This window comes from Aulonocara stuartgranti (genome assembly GCF_965226115.1).
Source record: "Aulonocara stuartgranti genome assembly, chromosome: 10".
Classification (NCBI taxonomy): Eukaryota; Metazoa; Chordata; class Actinopteri; order Cichliformes; family Cichlidae; genus Aulonocara; species Aulonocara stuartgranti.
In genome coordinates, this window is record NC_138946.1 from 15,107,172 (window position 1) to 15,119,126 (window position 11,955).

General features: G+C 40.5%; 2 protein-coding genes across 2 annotated transcripts; one reads left to right on the top strand and one right to left on the bottom strand.

The window, feature by feature from the left end:
- The first annotated feature begins 481 nt into the window (after nucleotides 1-481).
- Nucleotides 482-6,991, top strand: stc2b (stanniocalcin 2b). The gene is made up of 5 exons (XM_082549568.1): nucleotides 482-656; nucleotides 687-853; nucleotides 2,667-2,809; nucleotides 4,930-5,141; nucleotides 5,384-6,991. Exons 2-5 carry the CDS (start codon nucleotides 718-720, stop codon nucleotides 5,715-5,717), a joined length of 825 nt encoding a protein of 274 aa, XP_082405694.1. The 5' UTR covers nucleotides 482-656; nucleotides 687-717; the 3' UTR covers nucleotides 5,718-6,991.
- A 117-nt stretch (nucleotides 6,992-7,108) lies between these two features.
- Nucleotides 7,109-11,533, bottom strand: bnip1b (BCL2 interacting protein 1b). The gene is made up of 6 exons (XM_082549569.1): nucleotides 11,249-11,533; nucleotides 9,774-9,866; nucleotides 9,559-9,650; nucleotides 9,206-9,313; nucleotides 8,202-8,320; nucleotides 7,109-8,104 (listed from the first exon to the last, which is right to left on the bottom strand). The coding sequence occupies exons 1-6, from the start codon at nucleotides 11,330-11,332 to the stop codon at nucleotides 7,908-7,910; spliced, it is 693 nt and encodes a 230-aa protein (XP_082405695.1). The 5' UTR covers nucleotides 11,333-11,533; the 3' UTR covers nucleotides 7,109-7,907.
- Nucleotides 11,534-11,955: the final 422 nt, after the last annotated feature.

Sequence of the window (11,955 nt, forward strand, 5' to 3'; positions counted from 1 at the left end):
TGATGTAGGAAAACTGTAGGATTTCCTCACAGTTGGAAAAACGTGGTGCTCTTTCAATGTGCTGCAGCCCGGGCGCGTCTGACACGTTCCTCATTGCACGCCTCTGCGCCTCGCCAAGAAAGCAGCTGCAAGCCGTCAAACACACCCCCGCAGACTCTGGAGGAACAAGCGGCCTCTATAAGAACATTTTCACTTCTGGGGAGAGCTGATGGGAATGGGATTCACTTTCTTTTGTGTGTTCGCTCAACGTGATCCTTCCCATTTCTGCCTGATCCCATTTCTGTCCTCCGTGGGTCCTTCTTCGTGTGTTTTTTTTTTTAACCAAGAAACCAAAAAAAACCCCGAAATCACTACTTGTCTCTTTTTGTTTTCAAATTCATGGATCTTCTGCTGGGGTGAGGGGGTGGAGGTTCCTCTTTTACTCTCATCAATGATAAACCTTCAGCTGCGCAAGTGCTGCGCGGTCACGGCGCTAGGCTGTGATTGGTGGAGACCCAAGCTCCAGCCTTCGTGAACGCGCCGGTCTCCTGCGGCTCTACATATATATAGCCTCGATCTCCTCGTCACAGAGTAAAGTTATTCAAAGGCTTCGAGCTCTAGCTGCGCGAACTTCTACCAAGAGAAGAGAAGAGAAGAGAAGAGAAGAGAAGAAAAGAAAAGAAAAGAGAAGAAAAGAAAAGAGCACCGCACCGCACATACGCTGACTCGACCTCAGTGATGCCGGTGAACGCGTCCGCTGTCTCCACTGTGTTTTTTCTGCTGCTGGTGTGTCATGTGCTGACCAACGACCAGCATGATGTTCTGGAGCAAGAAGTGAGCCAGATGAGAAGGCGCCTCTCTTTGCAGAGCACAGGTGAGCCGCCACGTGCAAGTTTTCACAGGTCGTGTAACGGTCGCATTTAAGCGTCGGAAACTGCATTTTGAAGAAAACTTTACATGCCCGAGGCCCTTGTTGGCCCTAAAAAAGAGCTTGAGGGGTGCTACTTTTTTCTCCCCCTTATTGCGCATTTAATCTCATTGTAAGACAACCTGTTGGCCGTGCGCGCCTCTCTAACCTCCTGTGCTGTTGGTGACTGTAATTCAATGCGCGACTCCGGTGGTTCGACCCTGTCCATGCACATTCCCTCTGTATCCCTTTCCCGGTGTTCTGAAAAACATCCTACTTTGGCAACACGTCCTACCGTAAGTAGTTTATGCACATTTCTGCTGTCATAGTAATTCCAGCACAAAGTTAAGTTAGTATGACGGTTTGCCACTTAACTTTGCCCATCAGAGTATGCTTGTAGCTCATATTCATAAAGCCAAGACGGCTTGCCACTTAATTTTACCCGTTAAAGTATGCTTCTAGCTAGGATTGGGCGATATATCGAGTTTTTTAAAAATATATCGATATATTTTTATACGAGATAAGCTGTGTGACTATATCGTTTATATAGATAGACTGTTACGTTATAATTATATTCATGGAACTGCAAGTTTGTCTCGCTTTTCTCTCTACGTGTTACTCGGCCTCTCCTTCACTAACACAACTCCCCCTCCCCCATCGCTTCACCTGCAGCTAACGACAAGATGGACGCGGCAGCTATCAGAGGCGCTGGTCTGTAAAAAGAGAACATTTGGAGATTGCTATTTTAGTGCTGCAGCGTTACACTCGTTAAAATGAGGTTAACGCCATAACTGTATTAACGCGACAAGTCTCCGTTAACGAGTTACCGCGGATCGCCCCGTGCGTGGGGCTGCACGGCGTCAACGCGTTAGCGTTGCGGTTAGCGGTTACCTCGTTAACGTGTTGACGCCGTGCAACTAGCACTAGTATTTTCACCATTTACAACAGCGCCATAAAGTGCAAAATGAAGAGTGTGTGTGAAACTGTGCTGTCTCCTGGCCCGAAACAAACTACCTTACATAACTCGTATACTGTATTTTCCGGACTCTAACCTTTCACTAAAATACTTTCATTTTCTCAAAAATCGACAGTGTGCCTTATGAATTCTGGTTGTGCTTTTGTGTCTAATCTGTAAGGAAAGCTGATCAAAAAGTACTATCTAACATTTAAATGTCTAAATCCTCATATTTACATTCCGTACACTTACAAATAGGTTTCTGATAGTTGAGGGGCTCGATCCAAACATGATACTGTCGATACCAACGTGGATCCATATTAGCTCGACAGGATCGATACTTTGTTTCTATCTTAAGTTCAGTATGTAGCCCAGTGAATTGTTTTTAATACATTTTTATTTGTTTTGGAAATGGAAAAATGTATACCTCTCCAAAAACATGAGTGTCAAAATGTATGAAAAGCTGAAAGGTGTGCTTTGTTTAATTAATTATTGTGGGAAATAAACAAACACAGTAATTTAGCGGTCATTAAAATGTGATCAGAATTTGCAAATGGATGATGATTCATCTACTAAATCATGACACACTCCTCTCCCCTACATAAGCTGCCTGTTTAAGTTAAAAGTATTATTATTACTGGCCCTGCATTTCCTTTGTGTTGGATTGATATGAAAAATTTGCAGTATGGCACAATACTAATTTCTGAAAAGTGAAGGCCAAAGGTCTGAGGCTTGACAGTGGATGTGTATTGTTTTTAATATTATATTATTTGGCACATACATTCACCTGGAAAGTTAATGCTGATCTCTCACTGTGTCTCGTAGCGGAGCTCCAGAGTTGCCTGTTGAGTTCAGCTGATGTTGGCTGTGGGATGTTTCAGTGTTTGAGCAACAACTCCTGTGAAATCCGAGGGCTGGACCACATATGTCTTACTCTGCTGCACAACGCTGGACACTACGACTTGCAGGTGAGGATAAGCCAGTGTGTCTACATTCATTCACACTCAAAATAAACTCATTAAGTCAGTTGTGGTGTTACGCCTGTGGGGCACTGACAGGCTGAGGGGAAGTTCAGAAGTTGCCTGGGCAGGGTTGGAGAAGGCATATCTGGATGCGTGTTTTTATTTCATTTAATCCCTTCCATCATTGCGGTCATTTGTGAGGAATGCTTGTTGTATAAGAAGCAGTGTATCGTTATGCATGGCAGCACAGTTACAGCACAGCGTGAGAGGGGAAGTGAAAGGAGAGAACAGGAACATCCTGTCCACATTACTAGAATAGAAATGTATGAGAAAATGATGCAGGCCTAATGTGTCCCCAGTTTGAGCAGAAACAGAAGATGTTCTTTGAAGATCTCTGAGTGAATGTACCTGATACAGATGGTCGTAGATTAAAGGATAAAGTGTTGCAGGAAACTTCTTCAGGGCTTCATGTTTCATAACATGATAAAGATGATTCCCCCAGAAGAATTTTGTAGAGATTTGCAGATCCCCTAAGACCCAATACGTGCCAGCAAAAAGCCCCCCGCAGCATTACAGAGCCACCGGATCCCCTCAATGTAGGGGTTGAGCATTTAGGCCTTTACCATTCTCTTAGTGTGCACCACTTATTGCTGGGGCACTTGTTGAGGGTATAGATGACAATCTGAAATTTGTTTAGGTCGGCACCACAGGTTCGTGTTTTTGTTTTTTTTTTTTTTTTCTGTTTTCTTCACTGCTTAACTCGCAGATTCAAATTTGTCTTTGTACATGCACAGCCACCCTCTTATTATATCTGTTTTTCCTCACATACTGTACTAATGCGCTAGCAGCACCAAATGACCTTACTCCAGTTGAGCAGTTGGCCAAATACACTGACGATTGGGCGAGTTCACCAGCTGTCATGAAGATCTATGTAGAGCATCCACAGAGGTCAAACTGTTTTTGTGCCAGGCTGTCAACATGTTGTGGTTTGGGTTTGGTTTTGTGGTTTGTTTTCTCTCGCTCTCTACTGTAAAAGTGGATGAGGATAGTCTGGCTTTCAGAGCCTACCCCAAGCGTCTGTTAGAACTTCCAACAGTGTACAGAATGTAATTTAGGAAAAATATTCCTTTTAAAGTATACAAAAATGAAGTGAAATGCATTACAAGATATTTAGTTTACATACTCAAAAAGGAGTGTGAAGAAGTGGACATTTATTTAACCTCACCCCTTCTCTGTAAGTCATAAGTTATTTTTCAATACAGTTCTATTTACATGGTACCAAATAACAAAGACGGTTGCCTTGAGGCACTTTATATTGTGAGGTAAAGATCATACAGCAAAAACTAATGTTTTTCACAGAGCATTTGGTTTTCTGGTCTCTGGACACCACAGGTTTCAAATCATTCAAGTGCAGATTTTAGCTTTAATTCAAGGGATTTAACAAAAGTATTGCAATAGCTGTAGCGTTAGCAATTCAGCACAAGAGTTCTTCAATGCAAAGAAATGGGATATTCTTCAAGTCAGCAGGTTTTCAGCCTCTGAAGATAAAACTGAAATTAAAGAGCCACAAACGAGCTTAAACTGAAGGTGGCTTCAGTATAGGACTGACGTACCATCTGAAGGGAGGAAATGCAGCATCTGGTGATGTCTGATGGTTCTAGACGTCACACAGTCGGTGACTACAAACCATTTTAATCAAACTACTTAAAACAAAAAAAAAAAAACAAAAAAAAAAAAATTCCTCATTTTAAAATTGTTACTTTTCAGCCTCTAAAAATCAAGGACTGTGTATAAAAATGGTTTTATTTCCTAAACAGTACTTCAGGTAAACCCCTTGATTTAAGGCTGTCACAAATTGTTTTTGTTTGCGTAGCACTTTCATAGAACTTAGACCAACTCAAAGTACTTTATAGATGACTGAAAAGATGATAAATCAAACATGGACATAAATAATAAATCAATAATAGAATAAAAAAAACTAAATAGAAGTCTTTGAATCTGATAGAAAAGACTATTGGAAATAAAAACATGGTTGCAATAAAACATTATGTGGGGGGGGAAGAATTGTGTGTATGTATATAGGTTTCCCTGTAATCGTCCACTCACTGTTCTCCTTTTTCTCGCAGGGCAAAGCATTTGTGAAGGACACGTTGCGGTGCCTGGCATTGGGGCTGCGGCAGCGTTTCAGCTGCATCAGCCGGCGGTGTTCGGCGATAAAGGAGATGGTGTGCGTGCTTCAGAGGGAGTGCTACACCAAACACCAGCTCTGCCTGGCACTGCGGGATCACATGGACACCGTGGAAAACCTGGTGCAGTTTCACCTAATGTTTCCCCCTGGGTGAGAAACACAAACTCACACAAATTAACTACTAACAGCCACAATTTTATTGTTTTGATAGATCTGTGTACAAATAAATGCATTCAAAATTATGTCATTAATTGCTCAAATGGAAAAATGAATAAAACTGGGACCTTCTATTGTTTTTGGCACTTCCTGTAAGTGACATTTTTTCTAAATGTACATTTGGACAAAACAGCCAAGTATTTATTGATGACCCTGATGTATTCGCATCCTGCCAGGCCATACGTGGAGCTGACGAACTTCCTGCTGAAGTGCGGAGAGGAGGTCAAGACGTGGGTCGGACGCCGTTTGCGTGAACAATGCGAGCAGTACTGGGGGTCGCTTTGCAGCAGCCTTGCCGGAAACTGCCCCCTCTGCCAATCCGATACCCTCAACCAAAGCACTTCCCCACCCACCAGTGCACCATGGCCTATCGCTGCTGGGGGACCCCTGCAGCAACAAACAGAGGCTAAACCAGAGGATGGGCTCAGTCGTATAGACAACACAACTGAACCAGATTCAGTTGTGTCTGAGAAATCCAGTGTCACTCCTCTACAGACAGATGGAAACTGAGTACACAATTCTATAATACTAGCAGTAGTGGCTAAAAGTATTCAGTGTAGTAATGCATCATAACTTATTCAATCTGCTGGGCATTTGTGCTCCATTAAGGATGGAAGAACAATTATCTACCTCACTTCAATCTCACAGACCACTGCAGCTCAGCATCAGACGTACACACGCACGGAATCAGTAGGTCAAGTGTAGCTCATGGCTCAAAGTCAGTATCCTGTTTACAAGCCCAGTTCCAAAAAAGTTGTGACGCTGTGTAAAAATCTAAATACCATTAGAATGCATTATATTTTATTCAGTATTGAACATAGAAAACCTACCAAGTGTTTAAACTGGGACACTTTACTGTTTCATGAAAAACATTTGCTCAATTTGAACTTTTACACAGCATCACAACATTTTAGGAACAGAGTTATGAATCTGCTTTTGTATTTATGGAGAAAGTCATATTGTGTACCATGGAGAAACAGATGAGGCGCAGTGTGCCGAAAGGAAAGCACTCATAGGTCAATATGTGTTAGAAATGTATTTTTAATGTTCACTTGTTCACATTTCATACAGACCTCTGGTGTCGAATGCTGTGGTTTTTTTTTTGTTTTTTTTGTTTTTTCTCCAATGGATCACAAACTCTGAACAGTTATTTGAATTTTATTAAAATAAAGTGATACTGATGAACAAACAGAAGTGTGTTATTTAAATTAGTCCTATCCTGTTGAACAAGTCTTTTAACAGCACTGCAGTTCAAACTGATATTTTGAGTTTTAAGACATCTGCTGGTGCTTGAGACTTTTAAATGAACTCTAACCCATGGGGCTTTTGTTCAACATTCACACAATCTGACACCTTTCAGGGCAACAATCATTCATTGGATTACTGGTTCAGTAGTTTGGAAGGAAGGCATGAGGTTAAAAAATGTACACTAAATACACTCCTGAGCACATTCACACTTTATAACAAAAGTAAACAAAAACAAAGGTTGGTGCATTTTGCAACCATGACCCTGACTAGTTCTGAATTAAAGGTACTGGACACTAGGAGGGCAACCCGCTTTGGGGTTGTTTTTTTTTTTTTTTTGTTTTTCTCTTAAGCTGTAGAATTAAAAGCTGGTTAAGTCAGAAGATACTACTACAGCTCAGAAACCAACCATGACTCAACAGGAGTAGATGGAGTCCTACAATGTTGCTCACTTTTCTGTCCCCCTCTTTTCTTCCCATCTCTGTGTAAAAGTGAAGCTCCAGCTGAATTCAAATAAGGTTGCCCTCTGCTTGGAGGACGTGAATATTTTGCATAAGCTGAAACATTTTATCACGCAGATCACCTCTTTGGATGGATTTTGTTTATTTGCAGCAATCGAGGCTTAAAACAAGCCTCCAGTGGTCCCTTGCTTTAGTCTCTAACTCCCAACCTTTCAACATGTCTGACATGAGGGCAGAATCACAGACTACCTTTTCTTCCTTTTACGCTGGACTGAAGGGGTACAAAGAGATATTACATGAGCATACAGGCTGCTGATCTTTAGATGCTGTCTTATTGCATTGTGAAACCTACAGTGTGCTTTAAGGTATCAACATTTCAAAAACTGCACACAATTTGGCAAATATGAGCATCTGAACCTTTAAGCTCTCTGTATTTAGTTCAATTTAATGTAAATTTCAATGTAAACACATGAATTTCCTCAAGTTCAGGCTTTCTGAAAAAGACCCATCATCCAGAATGATAGAAATGGTCACATTAGGATAACAGAGTCCTTACTGTAACACCAGGGAGGCAGTGTGAGGCATCAAGGAAAAGGCTAAAAAGCAGCAGATCCCTTCTTCAACTGTGACCATTTGCAACATGCGTTCAAACTTTTGACAATACATTGTATAACCATATCTACTCGAGGCAGGCTGTGGCTTCTTAATGTTTTCTATGAAACTCTGGATGTCAGTTTTACTCACTTTGCTCCTTTCACTGCTGAAGTGGATCTTGAGCTTCAGATATTTTCCAACCCTTCATATTGCATATTATATGTAAGAAGTAACACGTTCCCACTTCACGCCGCCTCTGTGTGCTACAGTCCAGTTTCAGTGCTGCTTCTAAGAGTCCATGTGGTTCATGCTTCTACTTCATACCTCCTAAAATTCACTGTGTTAACTCCTTCCAAGCCAGTCCCCACGTCCTTGAGGAAAAACAGACCCAGGCGGCCGACTAAATGAAGGGGAAGAGACGTTTCTTGAGGATGTAGAGGACGGTGGCAAAGAAGAGGGCTAGTGCAAGGAAGATGAGCAGCTTGTCTGTCAGCTCCCGCCGGTTGTACTTCAGGATGAGCTTCCTGCCCAGGTGAATGGTTCCTGTCATGCTTTTAAACTCCTCGTTGGTTTCCTGCACCGTCCTGGATGAGGTGGCTGAATAAGGAGGACGAAGAATTAAAGGCATTAAGGGTTTAGGAGGATCGGTTAGGAAATGTGGACAGGAGACTGAAACATAAAATTAGATTTTTACCTAGAGTGCCAATGGTGTCCTCACTCTGCTTCACCTGTTCAGACATCATCCTGCTGATAGACATCAGACTCTCTGTGATGTTGCTGCTGGTTTCCACTAAATTTTCCTTGGTTGCTTTCCTGAGACAAAAACACACACACACACACACACACAGAACAGAGCAGGTGAAGTACTGCAGATGGGTTCTGACATGCCTAATTTATTATTAGATTATATTAAAGTGATTTATTGGAGACTAGAAGGAATCTTTTTCTCATTAAGTAGTTTAGAACCTTGTGTTTCTACCACCAGTGCAACTAGCCACTCTATTTTTATATTCATTTATCTTTTTTGGTTCATTTGTGCCAGTTTTTAATCAATTTTTTTAAATCACAAATTACCAAAAGCAACAATTAAAAAAATCTTATTTAATAATCGTTCATGAAAGCATTTTAAACCACAGACATTAGACAAAAGATAGTTTTACAGATGTTAACAAGTGTATCTGTATTTCAGTGTACAGCAGATTAGCTGTTGTTTTGACATAGTTGTCATACTGCGATTCATCTGATAACACTCCATAAACATAAACACACATCTGTGTAAAACAGAAATATTATTGGTGGCCTGGGCTTAAAAACAGAAAGAAAACAGTGTAATGGTAATAACTACAGGAAGTAGAGGATAGAAGTTACTGACAGAAACTATGGTATCAGTTTGAAAATCCTAAGCAGCCTTGTTCTCAAGGTGTGTACGATGCCTCTGCCCGGCAGGGTAACGATAATACCCCATCAGCCTTTTACAGCTAAACAGAAACCAGGTAAATTAATACAGGTGACATTAATTTCCTCCTGTTTGGCTGCAGGTATACAAAAATCACTGATCAAAGTTCAGACTGCATATCAGCAGCTCTAACCAGGTGTAGAAGTACGGGAATCTACATAACGCAAACAAACTCGGGGTACACTGAACTGTCTTCGTAGTACAGTGCTCTGTAGCAGAGCCTTGGCAGAAACTATATTTACCTCTGTCTGGTGTTGTGGTTTTCCTCACCATGCAGCAGTTCGTCCTTCTCCATGTTGTCTATGGCAAGTTTACAAGCCAGGTTAGCTTTTCTCCACGCTGTCTGGTTGCTGACAAGACAGACAAGAAAAAGCAAACAATTTTGAGACTGAAAGTTTTTGTTTTAGATTTTTTTTCCATCTTAAGTGCTCGCTTGTGTCTGCATTTCCAGTTTACATTATCATCGCAACAAAACAGAAACCAACAACATGTTCACTGGGACACGAGGCAAGTGATTCAAGGGGAAAATAAAATGACTGGTGCTGCACAGGCTTATTTTTTTTAGATGTGTCTGTGTGCGTCTGCGTCTAAACACCTCAGCATCTGCTTCCATTGGCTCTCGGTCTCTGTTTGGATGGCCACTCTGTCTGACTCTTTGTCCTGCTCTTTGGCCATCTGCTCCAGATCCTGGAAGAAACAAAAAAACAACAACATCATGGCATCACATGACACAGATCCAATATTAAGCAAAAAAAAAAAAAAAAAACCTGTCAGATGCAGCCCCGTGTGGATGTGTAGCTGAGGCCTGACCTGAATTCTGAGCCTCAGCTTGTTGAATTTCTCTTTGACCTGAGCATTGAGCTCCACAAGAGCAGACTGAGGTCCTGGACAATCCCTGATGTCCTACAGACAACACACACACATTGAGTTAAATATAATGTATTAGTTATATTTTATAATTATATCACATCGAGTAAGACATACATCATGTGAATTCATAAATGCACAAATCTTTGTGTGAGCAAAGGAGCTTGTGCTTTAGGAGTATGAGACATCTGGTCCATTGTTATAAAGTGTTTTGTCATTGTACATAGTGTACTGAGAGCTTGGCAGCAAGTCAGACTCATTCCCTGTGAATCCTGGACTCCACCAGCTCTGCCCCTTTATCATTGATTCTGTTCACAAGTTTTTTTGGAAGACAGTTTCTATGTGCAGCCAAGAGGTGGAGGCAGTCAAATTCAGTGGACTCAGGATCTCATCTCTGCTTTTTGCTGATGTGGTTCTGGTGGTTGAATCGAGCAATGACCTCCAGCTTGCAGTGGAGCAGTTTGCAGCTGAGAAATGGTGTGTCCACCACTACACATGAGCTGCTTCCCCCAAGTGGTGGAGTTCAAAGCAACTCGGGGTCTTGAGAGGGAAAGGGGAAGTAGGGGATGTGGCACTGTAATTGCCTGCTGTGGTGAAAAGAGATTTAGTGGTTGTTCTACATTCTGGCCCTCACCAATGGACATCAGCTGTCAGTGATGATCTGGCCAAGAGGACAGCAGAAATCTATACAAATATAACAGCTGTATAAAGATACTTTAAATGGCCAAAAGGACTTGATTGATTGCAATGTAATGTAGAACCATAAAAATACTTGCAAAATATGTCATTTTTTATTACTTTATATATGAAATCCATTTTTAAATCCTGTTGACTAGAGCTATTTAGCAATATAACCAAAGACATTAGACAAAGAAACACTGGCGGTCACTTTTTGATAGGGCAGGTGTCTCTCAGCTTACAGCCGTTCCACCATCTGGCTCAGGATATACAATATAAATTTTAGCACATTTTTCTCCATTAAAAAAAAAAACTTAATATATTTTTTTATATTCATATTATTTACATTTTCTAAAACAATTTGTTTTAACTTATTTTAATTTCCCTTACTAATTAGGATATCACGAACGCAGAACTAAACAAAGAGTGCGTCGTAAATATTTTTTTAAATAACATCTGATAATAAATGATCATTTTCTTCTCTCGGTTATTTGAATAATTAGAGATTTATTACTCAAAAGTATTATAACTGTCTCAGGAATGATTTTTTGCCTAATTAAAATAAACAAAATCAAGAATGTTTTGTGTCTTTTGACTGTCGGAAAGTTAACGTTAGCTTCTTCTTAGCTCAACTTGAAGACCTGTTGTGCGCATGTTCAGCCAGCTCTCCAGAGTTACCAACGGTTCAGAAATGGCTCAGGATGAAAGGACAAACAAGGCGCTCGTTCTTCATTCCTTACCTGAATGAGAGCTTTAATTTCCAGATCATATTTGATAATTTCTTGTGCGCAAATTCGGACGTGAACATCCGCAGAAGACGCCATTGTTGTTTTTGTATGGCAAGCTGGAGGTCCAAAAGAGGTAAAGACGAAGGACCAACGGTAGTCGGATGTTAATTATCCGTGGAATAAATAAATGTTACTTAAAATGGAACAAAAAAAATTACTTAAATAGGATTTTATAATTCCTTTAAAAAAAAGTGCAGTTACTTATCATTCTGCAGCTTCCACTATAATTTTGTCCTTACTTATTGGACAGACAGGATCCACACTGAAATTTAAATGTGTTTTCAAATGTTTAAACATCATATAAAACAGAACCACTAAATAATTTTAAGTTTGTAATATATAAACTATACTTAGAGAGTCAAAAGTGGCATTTTTAACTAAAAAAAACTACTAAAATTAATTCAGCCTCGGCTGTTACTAATATACTCTTTTTTTTTTATTAACATCATGGATAGAGCCTGTACTATTACTTTTCTACTAAGTGTTAGTATTAACAGTACGTACTGAAAAGGGGGGTCTTGTGTCATTTTTACACCAGCTAATTTTGTGGAAATCCTGTAAAGGAAAAAGGAGGCCCATGTCTGATCCGTGTTCCCAGCAGTAACCCTGTCAAGATAATAGACACAAAGACACAGACAGAAATTTCTCCCTTTTTCTGA

What these genes read in the sequence shown, in the direction of transcription:
- stc2b (XM_082549568.1), top strand. Translation starts at nt 718, where the DNA reads ATGCCGGTGAACGCGTCCGCTGTCTCCACTGTGTTTTTTCTGCTGCTG. An exon ending in CCTCTCTTTGCAGAGCACAG is followed by an intron (nt 854 to 2,666) that starts GTGAGCCGCCAC and finishes TGTGTCTCGTAG; the next exon opens with CGGAGCTCCAGAGTTGCCTG. An exon ending in CACCTAATGTTTCCCCCTGG is followed by an intron (nt 5,142 to 5,383) that starts GTGAGAAACACA and finishes GCATCCTGCCAG; the next exon opens with GCCATACGTGGAGCTGACGA.
- bnip1b (XM_082549569.1), bottom strand. Translation starts at nt 11,332, where the DNA reads ATGGCGTCTTCTGCGGATGTTCACGTCCGAATTTGCGCACAAGAAATT. An exon ending in CAATGGAAGCAGATGCTGAG is followed by an intron (nt 9,314 to 9,558) that starts GTGTTTAGACGC and finishes CTGTCTTGTCAG; the next exon opens with CAACCAGACAGCGTGGAGAA. An exon ending in AACCACAACACCAGACAGAG is followed by an intron (nt 8,321 to 9,205) that starts GTAAATATAGTT and finishes TTTTTGTCTCAG; the next exon opens with GAAAGCAACCAAGGAAAATT.